This window comes from Chrysoperla carnea, chromosome 1, assembly GCF_905475395.1.
Source record: "Chrysoperla carnea chromosome 1, inChrCarn1.1, whole genome shotgun sequence".
NCBI lineage: Eukaryota > Metazoa > Arthropoda > Insecta > Neuroptera > Chrysopidae > Chrysoperla > Chrysoperla carnea.
Genome location: NC_058337.1, coordinates 49,605,583 through 49,628,998, shown reverse-complemented (window position 1 = coordinate 49,628,998; position 23,416 = coordinate 49,605,583). Strand labels below are relative to the sequence as shown.

Here is a 23,416-nt window from a genome sequence, read left to right as displayed (position 1 = left end):
ATTCGATTATTTTTATTTCTATTACTAGTAACTTTTCTTTAGAAGTCTATAAGGTGAATATAGTGGGAGATATACGACACCATAGTTATGTCAAACTCCTTTTAGTTTTCGAACAAAGCGATTTAAAAATTTGATAAAAACTTCGATAATACTCCAGATGTGTATTAAAAATATATTGATATCAGCATTTATGAAGGATAAAAGTGCATCCATCCCTCTAAAAAAAAAAACAGAATATCCCTAAAATTTTTATAACTTAATTACTGGATTGAGGATTACAGGAATAAATAGGGCAGGCATAAAATTAATAAGTGATGTTTCGATAATTTCTGCATAAACTTCACGATGGGCGGCGCAGGATTGAGCCTTGGTGGAGTTTGGGACTTGAAGGGAAGAGGCCCTCTCAAGGGCCAAAAAATTATTTTTAATTTTAAATAACATAATAAAATATTTACTTTGGAAACGAGAACAGAACACGTTAAACAGAACTTAATTGTCACTAAGTATTTCTATTACTGTTCACTAGTTTTGTTTTGCCTGCGGGGCTCGCAGCTACAGACTCTACTAACCCTCTGGTTAATTTGGCGCTGACGATGGAAGCTATACACACAAAAACTTCAATTCTTCAATTTTGCTCATTACTCGGTTCCTGAGAAAAATAGTGTTTAGACTAAAAAGGGGCCATCCCATCATATAGCTTCTCGCATTAAGCGTGAGTCTTTGTGATAAATATAACAAGAAAGATAAATATAACAAGAAGATTGGGGGGGGGGGTAAATATGGCAATTTCACAAATTGGTGCACTACTCTGTTGACAAATGAAAAAAAAGTTTATTTTCCTGTTTAGTTATATGGATTGATGTAAAAATAAACATTGATTTAAGGCTTGTAATAATGATAGGGAAAGTATCACAGTGTGATATCCCGAGCCAGAGATTTAATGAAAATGGAGCATAGAAGAGGGAGGGAAAATGGTGTGACGTAATTCATACATGAAATAACTTTTTGGACATTTTCCTAGATATTTACAATCAAATTTTAACCCGCCATGGTCGTAAGGTAGTGGTAACATCTCGTGCAACGAAAACTGGAGTCAAATGCATAGCTATACCAAATTTCGTTACTTGCCCTCAAAATTCAATGTAGGCTTGAGTTACTGGTTAGCTCAAAAATTGTATTTATTATACACCGGTACTTACAGTCCGAAAAATGGCCCGAGAAAATTGATTGCTTTGATGGCCGTTTATATCAACGATAAAATAATACAAAACTGAAAAAAAATTGATAAATGTGCCCTGCAGTTTTGTATATATTTTATGGCGAGATAAGCTGTTAAACAAAAGATTTTTGTAAATAAATTTCCGACCCTTTTTATAGTCAATTTTTTTTAACTGGTATATTAATAAAAATAATAAAATTGTAACGAAATCACTTTTTTTGAACATTACATGTGTTTATAAATAAATAATATAAATGCCTAGGTAAATATTTTTTTGTAAAATGTAAGCTTATAATTTTGTGTAAAGTAAAAAAAAAAAAAAACAAAACATAATAATTCATAAAGAAAACATTGACAAAGAAATGTTATTAATTAATTAAAACTTAATTGAAAGTTTTAATAAATAATGGTGTAAAAAAAACTTGTTAATTGTTATTTATTGTATCAAGGCCATTTTCTTAATTTTTTATATCCTCTGTCCCATATCCAATGTACAAAAATATCCAAAAATATTTTCAAACCAAGCTTGGAACCAGAGAGTAACAATTAGACAATTGATCCTTCTCAAAAAGAAAGGTAAACTATTTTAAGTATAAATATTTAAAAAATAACTGGCAAAGTTCCCAAAAATAAGAACACAGTCGGTAGCTCGAAGATAGAATGGAATCTCTCAAAAAATTTTGGAATTTTTTCGATTTTTTCAAATGTGTTTAATAAAATTTCAAATTTAACTAAGCTCTCTTTTGTGGTTATCTCGATTTTGTTTCTGAGTTGTCGTTCAAAACGATTTTTATTTATTTTAAACTTGTTGTCAACTAGTTGATTCTTAATATATTTTCAATAGAAGACGTCATACTACATTTATTTAATAATAATAATAATAAATGTAACCGTATTTGCAATAAAGCTTACAGCGGTTGGCAAATTCTCTATACTAATATTAAACAATGCTTTTAACAATAATACAAGAGAGAGAGAAAAAAAAAAGTATATATAAAGTAAAAAATTAAATTAAATGCATTATTAATTATAAATTGAAGCTTAAAGTTAAATCTTAGACTAAGTATAAAAATATTATTCGAATAAAAACAAAAATTAAATCGAATAATTAGAAAATTCTTTCTACATTGAGTTATTTCCAAAATGTATGAAATGCAGCAAACAGTGCAATTATTCGTTTAAACAAAAGCTCCTCAATTTAAGACCGCCATTTACAAAGTGGAAAATATCATTTATTTTTCCTGGGGACAAACTTGACAGCAAGACCATGAAATTATTCTCGTAGTTAAAATTTGAATTTAAATACTTGCCAATAAAGTGGTTTCTCATCGATTTATAAATCGGGCATTCCAAAAGAAAATGTATAAGTGTTTCAGGCTTTTTATAATTACAAATAATACAGAGTTCTTCTTGTTTCCATTTATATATACAGCCATTTGCATGAATTTTAACGATTTGCTTCCCTGAGTCTCTGATTTGGCTAACTAGCTTTATCTTACTAAAATTTAAATTCATTTTAAGGTATTTTACAGAGTCGTTCAAAATATACTGCTATATAGGGCTGTAACTGGAGTTCAAAATTAGATTTTTATCCATGTTGGAAAGTTCTCTTTGATAATTGGAAAGAATGATTTCGCTGTTTTCTTTAATACTTTGTGCCCGTTGTTCATTCCATGTGTTTATACAACCAAGATCCCGAAGTATCTCTTGTAACTGAGTAACCCAATTGTATTTGCAATCCATACCCCCATTTATATCAAGTGACATTAATTGATTGTAACATATTCTTGGTAGTCTATTGGCATCTAGTTTCCAAATTCTTTCCCACCAGCTTAAAACCCTTTTTAATGCTTCTACTGCAATATTACCCCACCCAGTTTCCCATCGAATGATATAGTTTGGAGTATTTTGTGGCCAACCAAGTACAGTTTTGAAAAATATTCCTTGGACCCTTTCTATATTTCGGAGATATCGTAAACACCAGCTCTCAGCCCCATATAGCAATGTAGTTGACACTACACTGTCAAATAGCTGAATTCGGGCATCCCAGGGTTGCATTTTGGATTTAACCATTATATTCTTGATTCTATGTATAGCTGTCACGGCTCTATTAACAGCATAGTCAGCAGCTTTAATGAACAATCCCGAGGAAGAGAATTAAACGCCAAGATAGCAATATTCTGACACGATATCAATAATTTTGTCGTTAATTTTGAATAATGACGTTTTTAACTTGCCCCCTTTTCTAAATATTAACATTTTCGTCTTTTCGATGTTTATATCAAGTTCATTCTCCAAACAATAGAGCTGGAGTTTATTGAGTGCTCTTTGAGCCATGCCTGGACTGTCAGCTAGCAAAACCAAATCGTCGGCATATAGAATTAGCAAAACATCAATTTTACCTACTCTCACACCTCTGATCCCGTTGTTAGCCATAAACTGTTCTAAATCGTTGATAAATAGATTAAATACCAATGGTGATAGAGAGTCTCCTTGAAGTACTCCTTCACTAATATTTATTTTTTCACTTTTATCACCATTCAGAGATAGAGTAAAGTTAGCTTTTCGGTAGAAATTTCTCATCGTATTTATAATTTTACTACTTATCCCGATCTTATATAGTTTTTCCCAGAGTAGAGAGTGTGGTACTGAGTCAAATGCTTTCTGAAAATCGACAAATGTGGCATAAACTTTGCTCTTACTATGCCTTATATTTATATTTACTATGCTGCTAAGCGTGAATATTGCGTCTTGGCACCCCCTTCCCCTCCTAAACCCAAACTGACATTCCTGTAGGACACCTCTGCATTCAGCCCAATGTTGTATGCGGTTTGCTATGACAGTTGTAAATAATTTAGCAATATGGTTCATAAGTGAAATTTCCCTATAATTATTAGGGTCGTCTCTATTTCCTTTTTTGAACAATAGGCTCATTCTCGAGTCCGACCATGAATCAGGAGTAGTTTCCTTATTTAGAGTTTCATTGAATAAAATTAATATCTTTTTTAGCCAATTATTAGTGAGATTCTTTAAAAATTCGTTTGTTATCTGGTCAGGCCCAGCAGCCTTCCCAATTTTACAATTGTGTATTATTGTATTAAGTTCTGTTAGTGTTATGTTTTGGTCTAAATAGTCGTCTGTTCTTGTCGGAATTTCAACAGTTAAATTAATATCTGTTTGCCTATGAAAATTTTTAAAAAATGTTTCCCATTCCGCGGCGGGAATAGAGTTATGTGTTGTCCCCCATTTGCCTCGAAATTTGTTTATAATCGTCCAAAATTCGGTTGCATTGTGTATGTTAGATATTTTAGTTTGTAAATCGCTTAAGTATGCTTTTTTTTGGGTTTTCAACAACGAGTTATATTCAGCCTTTATTTTTATGTATTCTAGACGTCCTTCTTCGCAGTAACCTGATTTTTAATATTTTTAGAAAGATACTTGAACCTCATTTTTCTTTGCTAGACAAACTTCATTGTACCAAGGATTTTTCTGAATTTTAATTTTATTATTACTACTTCTATTACATAAATTTGAATTTTTAGCAGCCAGTTTTATATTATGTATTATAGCATTGTTCATATCTGAAACCGAAAGCGTATCCAAGTCATTTATTGTCGATAAGTTTAGCTGTTCTACAAATTTTTCTTTATGTTCATTCACCCATTTCAATTTTTCTGGCTTATAATCTACGGATTTATTCGTAAAAGGTTCTTTGTTTAAGTAGTTTCTAATTGTTAAAAGGCTTGGCAAATGATCTGACGATAATATATAATCGAGTATTTTAAAATCAAGAATATCCCCTATTGCCATGTCATTCACCCAAACCAAATCGACAATACTTCTTCCCGAATTACTGACATAGGTACAATGTGCAGGGTGATCACTTTTACTACGCCCATTAATGACATAAAAGGCCGAATTCTCAAAGAAACTGACTAACATTCTGCCTCTTTGGTTAACGGTTTCTAATTATGTCCGCCTATGCGAATAGATAAGAGAGTTTTCAAAGATCTTGCTGTCAAATTCGTCTGCAAAGTCATTGAGTGATCCTATGTGTGCATTAAAATCCCCGCTTATTATTATTTTTGGATCCGAATTTCTGAGTTGCACTTCCAAAATCAAGTCTCCCAATAAACCCATTGCCTCGCTCCTATCATATTTTGGGTTTATATAAGTGAAAATGAGGAATATATTTTCTTTACCATTTTCTACTTGTATTGCAATCCGCAGGTTGCTAACACAAATAAGTTTGGCAAATGTAACTACTTATTTACAGCAGTTAAACCAAAATAGTTATTGGAATTACAGTTCTTTGGACAATACCAATAATACAACATATGGCCGATTATGAAGCAACTTCCGTCCAATGATTATGTTATTAAATCGGATAGTTATACAGTTTTTGAGAAAAAGAAGAGTAAAAAAGCACAAATTATATTGGTAGAAAAATCGTTGCAAAACATGCAGATTCTAAAAGTCATACCCACAAAACACAATATAAGCCGATCGAAAAATAATAAGAACTGTCAATCACTAATAAAACTCACTAATTAAATTTTATCGATACAGGATTTCGAACATAAGAACGTCATTGAAAAAGGGATGTTGACAACAAAAATAATGTATGTAAAATATCGTTTAGTTTCTATGAAACAATTTGTGTACAAATGTTTATCAATTTGTGGTACAACAAATATTTTGATATTTATATGGTCAAGAATTACACCGTTGGGTATAATATTATTTTCTATTAGGAGTAGATATATATATGTGATTGTTAGTGCAGCAAATAGTTAGAATGTGTAATACACTACGTTCAATTTTCGATTGACGAGGACGATTTATTTCACTGTTAAAAACAATTTAATAAAAAATACTTTTTAAGGGACAACCTTTTATTGTACTAACAAGTAGAAAATAATTTTATCTATGAGTCAAAAATGAATCGGAACGCCTCATCTACTCCACATGCCAAATAATTATTATAGTCAGGTATGTGTGACTCATAGATAAAATTACTTTCTATTTCTTATTGCAATAAAAGCTTGTCCCTTAAAAAGTATTATTTATTAAAATTTTTAATTTAAAACTAAAAAAAATGTATATAATTGTATCAAATATGGTGGAAGCGATGGGAAAATCAGGACGCCACAAACTTACCACATACATTGGCAATTGGAAAGATTTAGTTACAGACTTGCAAGATTTAGTTACAGACAAACAACGGGACAGGTGAAACTAAATAAAAGCTTGTAAAAAAATGAGCAGCCTATGAAAATTTAGCGAACAAAATCAAGATGGAAAACTACTGTTTCTAGACAAGAAAGCCAGAAAACTCGAGAGAGATAAAGTTGCAGGGTATGCTGGCATAAGAGTACGCACTTAAGTTTCACAAGGTTCAAAAACAAATATCATTAAATGAAACTTGCAAACTCTTACACATAAAGGTGTATAAGAATACGCAAGGGGGTCGATGAGAGTACGTGTACATTAATATACACATAAATAGCAAATTAATCCACCAATCCCTATATATGCGGTTCATATCTCATACCATCAAGTTTTACACCCCCGAACACTCAATCTAGTCTTCTTCTTCTTCTTTTCTAGCATAAATAGAACTCAAAAATGTAATTTTGGAGAGTGTTTTAATATTTTCTTGAGGGATGCAATAAAAAAATGGAAGTTTTCCTGTAGGTTTCAAGCGATTCTATCTAGCACATCTAGAAGTGCCTTAGAACTACTAGACGAACTTCACTTACATTATACACATAGCATAAGGTCGTATAAGAGTTCGAGCCTACTCCTATACATCTGCTGCCGCCTTTTGCTGCTGCCGCCTAGTAGTGCATCATACGAAAACAATAATCATTTTATTTGAAATACAATACACTTTCGAGAAATAACAAATTGCACAAAAACTTCAGACTTGCGTAACTTCTCCGTTTTACTGCTTTTTCTATTTTTTTCGAGACGGACTTTTATACTGTTATCTGGTCTAAGCACAATTGAAGTAAGCTTCAAATCGTAAACTGTTTGGTCACTAGCTTCACTGCGTGTTCTTATCTCCCGCGTACTCTTAGATAAGCTTACCCCATCCAATACCCCATCCCATATTTAATTACTCCATCCAATATTATTAAGAAACTTTTAAAAAAGCATTGGCCGCTGACCTATTTTTAACTTTAACTAACTGTATCTCAAAAACGAAGCTTGAAAGCGTACAAACTCATATAACATTTTCTTTTTGGGATCTACCACCTTTTCAATTTTCTGGATTAAAATCTGAGAAAAATCTTTTTTACCTGCCTACCTATCATTTTACAACTTTTACAACTTTGTAACATTGAAATTATTATGGGATATTGAAAAGTATACATATAGTATATAAAAGAAAGTGTGTATTGATAAACGAAAATAAAATTATGTAATATAATGATTTGATAATATAAACGAAGTAAACGCCTACTCAGATGATAACACAGAAAATGATTTTTACTAGAATATGCAATGGCGAAACAAGTTTGAGCTACAGGGGCCCCGGGGGGTCCTTAAAAGAGCAGTCCCCACAATAGCGACAATTTATACATATTTATTCACTCCAGTCTGAAAAGTTAAATATGTTAAATAGCCCTGATAAGCAGTTGCTATTTACAACCCATCTTGATCGAGAATCCCAAAGGCAGAGTATTACTTGTCCGCAGCCTCGGAGATTGGGCGTTCGATTCCACTTCTCTAATTTTTTCGTGATTATAATATAATAATAACAATTGGTGTTATCCAATTTTTAAACAAATCAATTATATTTACTAGTCATGTAATTTTTTCGTATTTTTTATGTACCAAATTATTTTGTTTTATCTGGTTTTATCCCAGGGATAAAGCAGCTAAATGTTTTTCTTACTGATTTCAGTAATACTTGTTTTCGGCTGTATGTATACGTCGCAGTAAACTAGCTTAATTAGCTGTTCAATTAACTGCCTAACCTTTTTACTAATCGGTGCCGTTCAACTAGCGCAGCGGTCTGAATATATTCAGCCATAACGTCTAACACAACTTTTATTAAACCGGATAGTTGATGATTATAAGCCCAATAGCGTAAAATTATTGATAATTATCGTGCATACATTAATTTAAAATTATCGAAATTTAAATATTCATTTTATTTGAAAAATAATTAGTGGTCAGGAGGCCTCCACTACTTTGTTTTAGGGAATTTCGTTTTTAGGCGGCTTCACAGAGGAGGTTGTTTACAATTGAGATTTTCGCATTATCAGTGTTAGAAATTCATTTCTTTCAAAGATAATAATATGATAATTCGGATCGATCTATCCTAATTTTCAAATAAAAAATTTATTGAAAAAAAAAAAAAAAAAAAAAACTGTTAAAAATTGCATTTTTTTAAACGCCCGGATTTCTTTCAAAAAAAAAATTTGTAAACGACGCTTAGTGAAAAGATCAGTCATTAATATGCCCAAAAAGCAAATTGCAAATTTGAAAAATATTGAAAAGTTTGGACAAAATCACTCAGCTAGATCGATCCGAAATAAAAAGTTATACATTTTTTGTTCAAAACTTTTTTTGATACAAAACGTAATTTTCAAAAAAAAAAACCTAAAAAACTGTTTTCGACAAACTTGGGCAGCCATTTTAATGTGATCTCGCACTTTAAAATTGTAAAAAAATAGTGCATTGAATTATACGAAAAATTTACGACTTTTTACATGTATTGGTTTGCTGTATCTCGGTTATGAAAATTTAACATTGTTTACAAAATAGATAGACTAGAACTATAATTTAAATATACCTACCAACATATTTTATAATATGTTGTATAATAATAATAATTATTAATAAAATGTCTATTTTCATAACGTGATAAACCAAAACATGACAAAAAAGATAATTTTGTTACCATTCCTTCATTGTGCTTGTTATTCCATACTACATAATTTATAAAGAATGGAACAAAGTTCCTTCCGGTTGCTCACGACACCTTTCGTTTTTTTGTTATTTTCCCCAAAATCAAGTATGGTATTGTCTCATAGTCAGTATACTTACAGAATGCGACAAAAAATTAAATAGCGAAGTTCAATTAATTAATAAAAACTAATTAAATAATTGTTAATTGTATCAATTTTCTAAACAGTTATACTATGTGTAGTAACTTTACTCAACACGTGCATGTAAGAGAATATTTATTTTTAATTGTAGAAAAAACTATCACCTAGATATAAATTATCACGTAGGTTTGAACCTATCTATGTAGATAGAACTAGAAGAAATCATATATAGTGTCAAATCACTTTTATTAAGTTAACGTTTGCTATTATTTTAACAGGATGTATTATCAATAAGGTATCGACAAACTTTATTGCTAAGAAGATGACATGACAGCATCATTTCAATACCCAAGACAATACTCTCAATAAATATTTATTACTATAATCAAAGTAAAATGATTGGTAAATGCAATTGTAGGTGTCATAGACTTGCTAATCTTATCTGGAAAAACTATTTCAATCAGATAAATATATTATACTCTTTAATTACTTGTTTAAGAAACACAAATAGATAGTTTCTTTCAATTTTACTTGAGCGTCAGAAAGTTTCTTGTGGTCGAGTGTAGTCAATTGCTCCACCAAGGTTTTGCATGTATTTTATATCTCTTGAAGTAAGTATCCCTATTTTCTTAGTAAAAACGTGACCCAATAAACTTGTAGCAATTGATTTACTAATGTATTAAGACTGATAGTCATACACTTAAAAACTAAATCCTCTTTAAACTTATTATAAACTAGCGACCCGCCCCGGTTTCGCACGGTTGCAATGCTGATACTAAATATACTACAGAATGTGTTTATTTACGTCATCACATTAGAAACCTCTAAAATTATCAGAGTTTTTCTACTATATTAGGCATGTATTATACATACAAACCGTCCTCTTGAATTGGACTATCTATTAAAAAATCGAATCAAAATCCGTTGCGTAGTTTTAATGATCTAAGCTTAATTAACATCTGATTTTCATCCATTAAATTTTCTGGGTATGTTAAGCTTTAAGAATTGGCGCAACCAATAAACTTCCATTGCCTCGCGAAGTTCATGTAGTGTGCCTGCTACCTGTACCTCATTGTGCTTGTAAGATTGGGTAGTGAACGTGTTTACTTGTATGCGTTTTACTTAACTCCCTGCAGTACCTATATCATTATTTTCTATTTCACCGCACAATTTCCTTAGATATCTTAAGCTTAGCTATTTCTAGGCATTGACTCTTTCAATGTCAGACTAGTATATAAATTTTCTTTAAGACTTTCTACATGTCATACATTTTAAAAGTTAGATGGGATGTGCAGTTGAAAACTTATCTCGTCAAAATAGTTTTAGTTTTATTATTTTATATGGACATTAAAAATCGAAAAATACTATGATATGTCAAATGTACTTATATATTAAATAGAGGAATAAAACAGGGTTACCAATATTCAATTAAAGTTTATAATATTTTGTAATTAAAATTCTCTGAGTTGGAAATAGGCTGACGATATGCAAACGGCACAACGTGTTGTTGTTTGAATAAATGCGGGAGGCTTACAAATTATGTTCAACGAACTAAACATTACCTGTAAAGTGAGTCTAGTTGTAAATCTCAGTAAAACGAAGAGAATGTCGAGTTCCCAACAAATGCGTATTTTCTAGAAGGGTTTTGCTATCACATATGTCGACTTAGAGAAAGCTAATGGTTTTGGTGATTAAAATAATAGGTATATTTGGTTTTATAACTGTGAACAGTTCCTGCCAGTCAATAGTATTGACTCGTACGCTGATCCTAAGTCTCGGCTCTAGCAAAAAAATCATCTACGTTACTAACCTAAAAAGTGCCCTAAAGATAAAAGCTACAGAAAAAGGAAAAGTATTAAGGAAGACTTAAACTAACTTTGTTCAACTAGTGGGCTTGAAGTAGGCCATATTATTATTTTATAACTTACAAAACTATAAGTATATTTGATCGCGTATGACTATTATTTTATTTTTATCCCGACTACGGGGAGGATATGTGTTTAAAAGGTATGTGTGCATGTATGTATATGTATCTTCATCTGTTCATATATATATAATTATGGTAAGTAATTTAGAAGTTATGAGGGAACAGATGAAGATACATATACATACATGCACAAATATCTATACAGTGTGTTCATTTCAAAAGTATCCACCCTCAATAACTGATGTGATTATTGTTTTGAGTGAAACACGTCGATTTAGATATTGAGAGGGAAGTTGGTAGCTACAGAATTTTATGTTTCATCCTTTCACCCCTAGAGACCCCAACTTTGAGATTTCAAACAGCACCCCCTTCCTTGCTGTGCATCATTTGAAATTTTTCAATCATGATAAAAAAATGATATCGATTGATTGATTCTTAACTAGACTATACAGAAGATGGAAAGTATCCACCCTTAATAATTCTTGACCTGGTATGATTATTATTTATTTATTTATTTTATTTAAGGTCGCTTTTTTTGAGTGAAAACATGTCGATTTATATATCGACGGAGAAGTTCAAAATTGATACCTAGAAAATTTAAGGTTTCAGCCCTTCACCCCCACCCACCACGACTTTGAAATTGGTGCATCCTACCTCTCTTCAACTATGACAAAAAAAAAAAAAAAAATCAATCGATTGGTTCTTAAGATAGTTAATTTAAATATAATAAAGTTCCAAAACTAAAACCCCCGCTACTACAAAATCAAGCTGTAAAAAAAAATTTGCAAATCTGAAATTGTTACGATCAGTAAAATCGTCATTAAAGTCGGGAGATCGTTCTAAGAAACTTTTTAATCTTAAAGATCCCCCGGCAGTAATGATAATTTATTTTAGTTCTCATAACAATTTCAGATGAGAATATTTTCTTGTTTCATATTTTCTACTAATTGATTTTATGGTATTCGGAGTTTTGACTTTAGAATTTTTAATCAACTACAACTTTCAATTTTTGTAAAAAAGCAATTCTTTTGTTTAGTTGCAAATTGTGAAAATTTCAAAAAAACTTTACAGCTATATGCGAGAATCGACTATTTTCGAAAAATTTACTGTGCATACCGTGTGCATATTTTGCAAAACTGTTAGAAGTTAGCTAAAATGTAAACAGAGAATAAAAATGGTAAATAGACCAAAATAACAACGATACTTATTAAATTATTTAAAAATTTTTACGAAACGAAGATAAAGTAATGCAAATCTTGTTTTGTCATTTTTGTCAAAAGTGAGTACTGACATGGACATCCACATTAGTCCACAATATAAAAACTTGAATATCTGTATGTTATTTAGAATGAGACAAGAAAATGTAAAAAATTTACAGGGTGTCAAAAAATCATTACATAAGGCTACAATCTATTTTTTTTTTTAATAATAAAATATCTGTTCGGAGCGGACAAATTAAAAACATAATAAGTAAATTTACCTACCTAACTATATAGCGATTTCGATTTTTAGAAATTGAATTAGTAACATAGATTAAAACGGCTTCGACAATTTTTAATTGATAGTGACAGATTTGTAATTTAAAATTTTTTTTTTGCGGTAATTTGTCAAAAGTAATTTTTAAAAAAATCAAATTAATCGCTAGTTGACTTTTTTAATGATGATCACGTTTTTTCCTAATTTTGCTGCGAAATCTATTTCTTGAGAGATAATTTTCGCCCCCCTCGTCGAAAAATATCAAATATAAGAAAATTAAATAAAACTCTACTATATAGGCAAACTGACAGGTTGTTGATAATCAAAGAAACATGAAATTATCGAAATAATTTTCGAAAATTCACCCCTAAAAGGCAAATAAGTGCGTCATTTTTAAGTTAGAAACGTGAAGGATGGTATTTGGATTTTTGGAGAGTTGATAATTTACTTTATCAAACTCTGAAGTGAGTAGATGTTACTCATGAGTAGAGCAGATTTTTTTGGGTAAAAAGTTTTGGGTTTGAACTATAACATTTGAAAAAATTTGGATGGTTAAGATATTGTGAAAAAGAACCCAAGTAATTATTTGGAATCTCAAAATGTTGAAATCTGAAAATTGTAATTCTCTACGATTGAAATACTTTTCATACTTCCTACAAAAAAGCAAAAATTAAAATCAAATTTATTGATTTATTGTAGGATATAAAGTGAAAAATTTCTAAAATTTACAAAAACTTATTCTAGGCATGTGGCTATATTGTATGTCTTTATGTCAAAATAAATTTGCATTTATAAAATTTAAAGACATCAACATATCAGATTTATCCCCTCTAAGCCTACAATTTCCTGCTTTAACCACTTCTCTTGGGTCAAGTGAGTGGGACCTAAATAAGGGCAAGTATATGGGTTCCCGGAACGAAACTAACAACTTCGAGAGTAGCTAGTTTCGACATTAACATCATTGTAAAATGTAATGAATATTTTAAGCCTCGAATATTATTGACGAAAACTAATGTTCCGATTAAATAAGAAATTAACCACTAGGAAATAGGTACAAGAACAATCACCCTATCCTATATATCTACTTTTTTAAAAGTTTTTCTCCACAAAATAAAAGTAAGCGCGTGCGCTTATAAAAAAAATGAAAAAGTTTGAAATAGAAAATAACATAGCTCTAGGCAATATGATTATTTCATTTACATTTATTTAGAATTTCTTTCTCAATTTTCTATACAGTTTAATCGCAGCAGAATACTTTAATTTAAAAAAAATTTCAAATTTTCAATTTCACAAATATAAATGAAGATATTACCAATTTCCACTTTAACAGTTATGTTATGTTTTCTTGTTGATATTTTAAAATCTAATGAAGTTGAAGATCCACTTGAAAAGAAATTTCGTGACAGGTAAACTAATTTTTTTCTTTTAATTAAAAAAATAAATAAATAAATATTTGTCAAAAGCAAAATCTGTGTTATAGTTATATTTTTTTTATATGCTATTTTCTGTACTGTTCTGAATTTTCTACTGTAATACTTGGCACTAATCAAATTTGTTTTTTAAATTATATATTGTTATATATTATTGATACTGTTAAGCGATTTGTGGAAGTTATTAGCCCCATTATGATTACTGTTTTGAAAATGTCTTCATATGGGTGGGAGCGCAAATCAGTACATTCAAGAATGTTGATTGCACTTCCACCATAATTATATAATATTAATTGCATTTTGTATTTTTTTTTAAATTTTGTTTGAGTCTTTAATTAAAATTTAATTTTTCAAGTAATTCATGTTTAGAAAACATTTTATCAAGCAGTTAAATATTTATTCAATCTTGAACGTAAGATTGTCACATTAACAATTTTTTCTTCGAATAATATCATATATCACAGAGTGAAATTGTATTACATATTAGATTTTTTTTTCAATAATATCTCTAATTTCAATAATCAATAATAATTTTGGTTTCTAGTTTTACCTTAGTTGGGCACAATATAATATATATGAATATATATATTTTTTTTAAATAATAATTTTAATATAAAAAAAAATTTTTTTATCAACCACTTTTAATATTTTTTTCAAAAATAATTTAAATATCAACTTTCGATGTGTTTGTACAAATTTAATTTTTTTTTTGTGAATATATTTAAAAATATTTTATGAACAAAAAATTAAGGAAGAAATACTTTTTAAAGATTAGCTTTTATTTATAATAATTGACTAAAATCGAAATTTCAATTCGTCTTAAAAATAGAAAAACATATTTTTCTCTGAATCACCTGTATAAATGATTGAGAGCAATATTTAGTTTTAATCAACGGGACAAAATGGATAGGGTTATATTTTAATTAGAAGAGTTTATATTATGATTAGATATCAGTATCTGTGTCCACGGATATCCTTCAAGAGAAATTCGCATTCGTTCCATTTTTTACTTTTCCATATATTAACTTTTGTTTCATATCTTACGGTTTACAAAATGGGTCATACGGATCCAAAACCCACTTGACCAATGTTGCTCGTTTACGAACTCCAACTCACTTTTTACGTCCTGAGTAAGTTATAAAAATTTTAGCTCTGTATCTCATTTCGTTTTTGGACAGGCGAACAGATCATATATCAAAATATCAAATATATATCAAAATTTTGTTTGTAGCAACAATATTTCTTAGCGTTACAAACTTGCGACTGAATTTAATTTAGCTTGATATATTTCATATAAAAATTGCTAAACTTTTTAAAATGCAAATATTTGAAAAATTCACATCCTTAGAAGTTTCTTAATCCAATGTGCCGTTAAAACGTATTTAATTTTTTTTTTCTGATTTTCTTATTGACATATATGTATTATATCGGAAAGGTTCCTAGTTAGCCGAGTCAGCGTGAAGTCAAAAAAATCGATTTACGTTAGAAAATTGAAGTGACAACCACGGCTTCATTATTAAAAATTAAGCAGCAAATTTAATTTGTTTTTTTTGTGTTATTATAGAAGTTTATCCGGCTCGCCTTTTTGGACCACAATATTAAATGTCCCTTACGCTATAACAATAAAAACAAGTTATTATGATAATATTTTTCCAACAAAAATATTAATCATTAAATTCAATCTTGCTAACAAAGCTTTAAAATAAAATTTCTGCTTTCTATCTCAGTTTTGTGTATTATTTTTTTCATAAGATGATTTTTTCTGAATAGCCATTATAGTCAAATTCAAATTGATTCAAAAGTTGAAAAATTTTACCTGGTAAATTTTTTTATACATCTCGGATCGATGAGGAATATTTAGATTTCATTTATGATAGTGTTTTGATCAATTCCACCAAATTTCAGCCGGGTGGAAATTTTTGTATCTTCGGATGTTTAAATTGACCGGATAACAAACTTTAAAGTATAATAAAACAAATAGATAATTTAAATTTAGCCAAGACTCTAAGAAATCAACCATCTATCTGATAAATAATGCCATCCATCATCCTAAAAATATGATATAACTTTTTCTTTCTTTCTTACTCCGAAAAAAGTCACGTGGTTTATTTGTTTTGATATTAAAAGTGATACTAGAATATGTTTATAAATAAACTTAATTCATTTGTTTATTGTTTATTGGCACTAGAATAAACAGTAAATATAAAAAATAAATGTTAATTATTTGTCATATCAAATATCAAAAATATGTCAACATAATAATTATATTATTATTTTGAAATTAAAACTTTGTGTAATGGTTTAATAACAACGAAAAAAAAATTTTTGAACCCAAAGGCAACACAACAGGTTGTGTTTGAAAAAAAAAAGATTAACTGTTTTGTTTTGTTTTCCAAATTCTTATTAACCTGCATTATTTATTGTATATTGGAAGTAAACATGATTCCAAATTTTTGTATTTTAATAAGATTTTTTTGGAAAATTCCGCAAACACTCTCTCAAAAAATTCATTTTAATTTATTACTCTATCCGTATTATGGTAATTAACATTCAAAAAATTTATATATGCAATTACATCTCTCATTTTCACAATTTGTAATGCAACAAGTTTAATTAATTGTTACTTTTTAATAATTTTAATTGAACATTACTATACCATTTACATGTAAAGAATTGAAAATTAGCTATAGCAGCCACCTTTGAAGTCAAAATTATCCATTAGAAGCCCTGGCGTCGATTTGATTGTCCCGGCCACAACGACGCACCCAACATAACTCTTGTCACCTATAACAATAATAGACCGTGGGACAGAAAAGGTGTGCTTTGTAAAATGATTAACACATACTTGAAGCTTCTTGAGTGACTTCCTTTTGGAGAGTTTACCGAACTTCTCTCTAAGATTTTTTTCGAAAGCTCTGCGTTTTCTAATGAGCACCATAACGTCATATTTAAACAATCGATATGAGTAAACGCAGCAGAGAATTTGTCGGACAATACCGAACTTAACATTAATAATTATTACCACTTAACATTAATAATTATTAAACAATTCAGCAATTAAAAAAATTATAGCTAAATATAAACTCATGTCAGTTTTTCGCTAGCTATCACTAATTATCGTTATTCCGGAACCAGGATACCACATTCTTAAAAATTATTAGAACTAGGTTAATTTTGATCACAAATAAGAAAAGTATGGCCCAAATTTAGTAGGATTACATACTCGGTTTATCAAAATTGGATAAAGTTTGGATACGGTAGAGTAAAATTAATTTTTTTTTTTAAATTCGGTTTTTTTTATAACACAGGCAAATTTTATCCGATCTCATTGGAATTTTTTTTGAAACCCACTATTTTTGGGTCAGTCTTTTCAGCTGTGATGTCAGTTTTTCGCTAGCTATCACTAATTATCGTTATTCCGGAACCAGGACACCACATTCTTAAAAATTATTAGAGCTAGGTTAATTTTGATCACAAATAAGAAAAGTATGGCCCAAATTTAGTAGGATTACATACTCGGTTTATCAAAATTGGATAAAGTTTGGATACGATAGAGTCAAATTAATTTTTTTGTTTAAATTCGGTTTTTTTTATAACACAGGCAAATTTTATCCGATCTCATTGGAATTTTTTTTGAAACCCACTAGTTGGGTCAGTCTTTTCAGCTGTCATGTCAGTTTTTCGCTAGCTATCACTAATTATCGTTATTCCGGAACCAGGACACCACATTCTTAAAAATTATTAGAGCTAGGTTAATTTTGATCACAAATAAGAAAAGTATGGCCCAAATTTAGTAGGATTACATACTCGGTTTATCAAAATTGGATAAAGTTTGGATACGATAGAGTAAAATTAATTTTTTTTAGATTCTGATGACGTCATTAAGTTCAAAAATTCGGTTTTTTTTATAACACAGGCAAATTTTATCCGATCTCATTGGAATTTTTTTTGAAACCCACTATTTTTGGGTCAGTCTTTTCAGCTGTGATGTCAGTTTTTCGCTAGCTATCACTAATTATCGTTATTCCGGAACCAGGACACCACATTCTTAAAAATTATTAGAGCTAGGTTAATTTTGATCACAAATAAGAAAAGTATGGCCCAAATTTAGTAGGATTACATACTCGGTTTATCAAAATTGGATAAAGTTTGGATACGATAGAGTAAAATTAATTTTTTTTAGATTCTGATGACGTCATTAAGTTCAAAAATTCGGTTTTTTTTATAACACAGGCAAATTTTATCCGATCTCATTGGAATTTTTTTTGAAACCCACTATTTTTGGGTCAGTCTTTTCAGCTGTGATGTCAGTTTTTCGCTAGCTATCACTAATTATCGTTATTCCGGAACCAGGACACCACATTCTTAAAAATTATTAGAGCTAGGTTAATTTTGATCACAAATAAGAAAAGTATGGCCCAAATTTAGTAGGATTACATACTCGGTTTATCAAAATTGGATAAAGTTTGGATACGATAGAGTAAAATTAATTTTTTTTAGATTCTGATGACGTCATTAAGTTCAAAAATTCGGTTTTTTTTATAACACTTGCAAATTTTATCCGATCTCATTGGAATTTTTTTTGAAACCCACTATTTTTGGGTCAGTCTTTTCAGCTGTGATGTCAGTTTTTCGCTAGCTATCACTAATTATCGTTATTCCGGAACCAGGACACCATATTCTTAAAAATTATAAGAGCTAGGTTAATTTTGATCACAAATAAGAAAAGTATGGCCCAAATTTAGTAGGATTACATACTCGGTTTATCAAAATTGGATAAAGTTTGGATACGATAGAGTAAAATTAATTTTTTTGTTTAAATTCGGTTTTTTTTATAACACAGGCAAATTTTATCCGATCTCATTGGAATTTTTTTTGAAACCCACTATTTTTGGGTCAGTCTTTTCAGCTGTCATGTCAGTTTTTCGCTAGCTATCACTAATTATCGTTATTCCGGAACCAGGACACCACATTCTTAAAAATTATTAGAGCTAGGTTAATTTTGATCACAAATAAGAAAAGTATGGCCCAAATTTAGTAGGATTACATACTCGGTTTATCAAAATTGGATAAAGTTTGGATACGATAGAGTAAAATTAATTTTTTTTAGATTCTGATGACGTCATTAAGTTCAAAAATTCGGTTTTTTTTTATAACACAGGCAAATTTTATCCGATCTCATTGGAATTTTTTTTGAAACCCACTATTTTTGGGTCAGTCTTTTCAGCTGTGATGTCAGTTTTTCGTTAGCTATCACTAATTATCGTTATTCCGGAACCAGGACACCACAATCTTAAAAATTATTGGAGCTAGGTTAATTTTGATCACAAATAAGAAAAGTATGACCCAAATTTAGTAGGATTACATACTCGGTTTATTAAAATTGGATAAAGTTTGGATACGATAGAGTAAAATTAATTTTTTTTAGATTCTGATGACGTCATTAAGTTCAAAAATTCGGTTTTTTTTATAACACAGGCAAATTTTATCCGATCTCATTGGAATTTTTTTTGAAACCCACTATTTTTGGGTCAGTCTTTTCAGCTGTGATGTCAGTTTTTCGTTAGCTATCACTAATTATCGTTATTCCGGAACCAGGACACCACATTCTTCTTTTTGATAAATTTTAATGATCAGCGAATTCATTAATAATAACTACAAGTTTAATCCAATTTTTTTTTATTACTTTGTATTATTTACTTTATTTATTATCCACTGATTTTGGAGATTAATCAGTTAAATGCAAAATGTTTATGCGAAATAACCCAGTATCATTTAGGGGAGTGATGAATTCCTTAAAAATATGTTTTGCTCGGAAACGTAGAGAGAAATCAATACTTTAATTTGATACTTAAATGTACAATTAAGTATTATAACTTCTCTAATTACAACCTCTACTCTTATGTTAAATACCATTATCAGTATACGAATTTTCATCGAAATCGTTAGAGCCAAACCCGATATATATCTAGTCGTAGCATCTAGTCGTAAGTCGTAACCTAAATACTTGCCACCGGCGCTATGTACCCTCGTTACGGTCCTGGTCATGACCCATTAAAATCTACACCGGCTCGAATGTTCCCAATAATGAGTCACGACTATTAAAGTCGCTATGTAAACTGCTGGACTTGTTTTGTTCTTTTCAGATTCTGTTTAACTCAGTCGGGTTTTTTGATTTTTTAATTAATTTTTTTTATTTTACCCTTTTTAGTTAGGATTTTCAAATACCTGTTCAACAATACCCAACTAATCATTGATTGCCGAATTTCATTTTCAGCCTATATATGTATGTTTCGTACTTTGAGGTGCTCCAGAGACCAAACGCATGAACCGATTTTAATGATTATTATGTTATTCGATTTGCCGATTTGCGACTCTTTAATATAGCTAATCCATTGATTAGCTAAGCTTTCCATTGATTAGCTTGTCAAGTGGGGTATCATTATACCTCACTTGACACAGTTCGCCGAATTACATTTTTTCTTTTTTCACAATATGGCTTCTGGTGACCGCCATATTGAATTTTCATTACTTCGATATCTTCAGTAGCACTCGAAAGGTTAATTTAAATCGATTGACGCCAGAATAGTCAAAATCGGCTGACGAGTTTGATCTCTAGTGTGCCTATTAGGAACACACACACATGGCGTCTAGCAGTCGCCATATAAAATTTTCACTCCTGTCATGTCTTCAGTAGCACTCACAAGGTTAAGACATACTGATTGACGTAAAAATCATCAAAATCTACCAGAGTGTTTAACCTATAGTGTGCCACAAAGGAACACACATGTATAGACTGAGAAACACTTTACCGCTCCTCTTTGCGTTGCTCAGTCGGGTAAAAATAAACTATGTATGTATTGAAAGGCAAAAATACTTAAGTACGGCTTGATCGAGATTGTAGGTCAAGCTCATCAGTGCAGTATTTTTGTCGGACAAAATATTTTATTGTTAAATAATTATTAATGTTATCAAGTGGTTATAGGGTCCGACAAATTCTCTGCTGCGTTTTTTCAGACCTATAGCTTAAATATGACGTTATCGTGCTCATTTGATTATACTTAATAAAATATAATAGTATAAAATTTAATGTTATAGGTCGGAATCTGAATGGAAAAATTTATGGCATGATGAACGCCACGCAAAATGCCGCCATGAATTAGTGCGTCATATGTATTGGGCTTGTGAAAAAGATATTTATCGTTTAGTTCGACGCAATATTGCTGACATGTCATCATCATCGTCACTTTCTTCTGATGAAGAAGTCCAGGAAGGATATGATGAAACAGATTGTAAAATTTAATTAAGAACATGTTATAAATTGTTTGGCAATATTTTTATTATATAATGCTTTCAGTAAGTTTTCCATGGTTACGTGCTGTACGTGCTCGCCGTTTTATAAGATGGCGGCGAAATGAAAATGGTGGACGTCGCAAACGATCAATAACAGCTGAATGTTGCGATGACCATGGTTGTACTTGGGAAGAATACGCAGAATATTGTCCATTTAAAAGACAAATGCAAAAGTAAGATAAGTACAGAACGTTCCTTTTGAAACGAACCAGAAATTTGTCTTTGCAAAAGTTGCGTGATTAATATAGGAGAACATATTAACTATATCGGTGTTTTTTAAGTGGACGGTTTAAAGATATAATGAAGGTCAAATTCATTTTTTAAAAGAAAACACATTGTTTTAGTAGATTCGTTTTCTTTGGGTAATAAATTCGAAAGTTTTATATCAATTTCTTCAAATTTTAATGAACAAGTATAAGAAATGTTAGTATCTCTTGGAGACTTAGAGGAAATCTTATAAATAAAAATCAATTACCCAATAAGTTTATCCGCAACATCATTTCAAAGATTAAAGTATTTAATTTATTACCCACTGAAGTTTAACAACATTTGCCATGTTTAGTACTTGCTGATGAGAGACCGCTGTGTGCCGCTACCTTTTGAGTATTTATCGCGAATACAGCGAGCTTTGAGCCCGAAAGCCCAATCCAAGAGGCTGTAAGGCCAAAAAGCGGAAGGCGTCTAATTGACCAAGAGATGGGAGTGAATTTTGTGTTTAGCGAGCGACGAAGCGGGGCTGACTAAGCATAGTGATGCTAATAATGAATTGGAAGTTGTAGGATAATTAACATTAACAATCGTTTAGATAAACTTTAGTTGATTTAAAGTTATAAACAAATAAATTCTTATTTTTTATGTGTTTCCAATGGAAAACTGAAAATTAATACAAATGGGAATACGTATTCATTAAAAATAAAAAATGAAATTGAACATTATTTCACTTGAGCCGCCTACAAATGACAAGCGGTAAGATTTTTCCCCTTCAAATCATGCAATTTTTCTAAGCAAATTTTCTTTCAAAAATGGAACATTCTATCAGCAAAAACAAAACTTTTTTTAAATGTTAATATCTTTAAAAAATAATAATAATATTTTAAATTTTGTTTCAGAACTCAATGGAGCATTTACACTTAATTTATTAAAATTATATACGAAATGCGGCTAAAATAAAATCTAAACTAGTTAAATGAATGTTATGTAATGTAAACCAAATAATAAAACTTTCAAACCATTATGTAAAATATTTTTTCATTTTAAAGTTTTTTTTTTTCATTTTCATTAGTAACATTTCTTCGAAAAACAGATGACTCAAATACAAGAGATACAATTCCTGGCTGGCCAATTCTGATTATTTTATGAGATAAAATGGTTAGGAAAACAAATATTTCATGCGACAATCCTACTGTACTCTCCGCAATCAACTGAAATTTCTTCAAATGACTGAGACTATTAATTCGATCTCATTATGGTACTCTTTAAATTATGATAAATACTTCGGTCTAATAAATAATAACATAAATAAAATAATTTTAATATAGTATAATTTTCACGCCTCTCATTAATAGCTATTGATTATTCAGTGACGAATTTTAAGTTTTGACACTCATGGAATAAAATATTTAAAAAAATTTTGATACCTTATTTGATATTTTTTATGAAAATCGAAATCGGCGTATACGAACATTCTAAGTAGGTTTAATTCTAAACTTCAACAGCGCTTCTAAACTTGAAACTTGTGAGCGGCTTCCATTTGACGAGTCTACCAAAGTTTCCACAACGATTTTTTCTAAAGTGCAGCGTTTTCAAATGAGCATGATCAAAATATGCCGATTACATGAGTTTTTCTTTCTTAACGAAAACATACTTAGTTTTAATGCATTTACAAGATAATTTAATAAGAAATTCGAAAAATATTTTCTCCTTCGCTTTTGTTGTGTTGGCCTGGAGC

At 30.1% G+C, this 23,416-nt stretch overlaps 1 protein-coding gene across 1 annotated transcript; it reads left to right on the top strand.

The window, feature by feature from the left end:
• The first annotated feature begins 14,003 nt into the window (after positions 1-14,003).
• LOC123305479 (probable insulin-like peptide 7) lies at positions 14,004-21,645 on the top strand. Its single transcript, XM_044887206.1, has 3 exons — positions 14,004-14,091; positions 21,214-21,407; positions 21,473-21,645. Exons 1-3 carry the CDS (start codon positions 14,018-14,020, stop codon positions 21,643-21,645), a joined length of 441 nt encoding a protein of 146 aa, XP_044743141.1. The 5' UTR covers positions 14,004-14,017.
• The last annotated feature ends 1,771 nt before the right edge of the window (positions 21,646-23,416 follow it).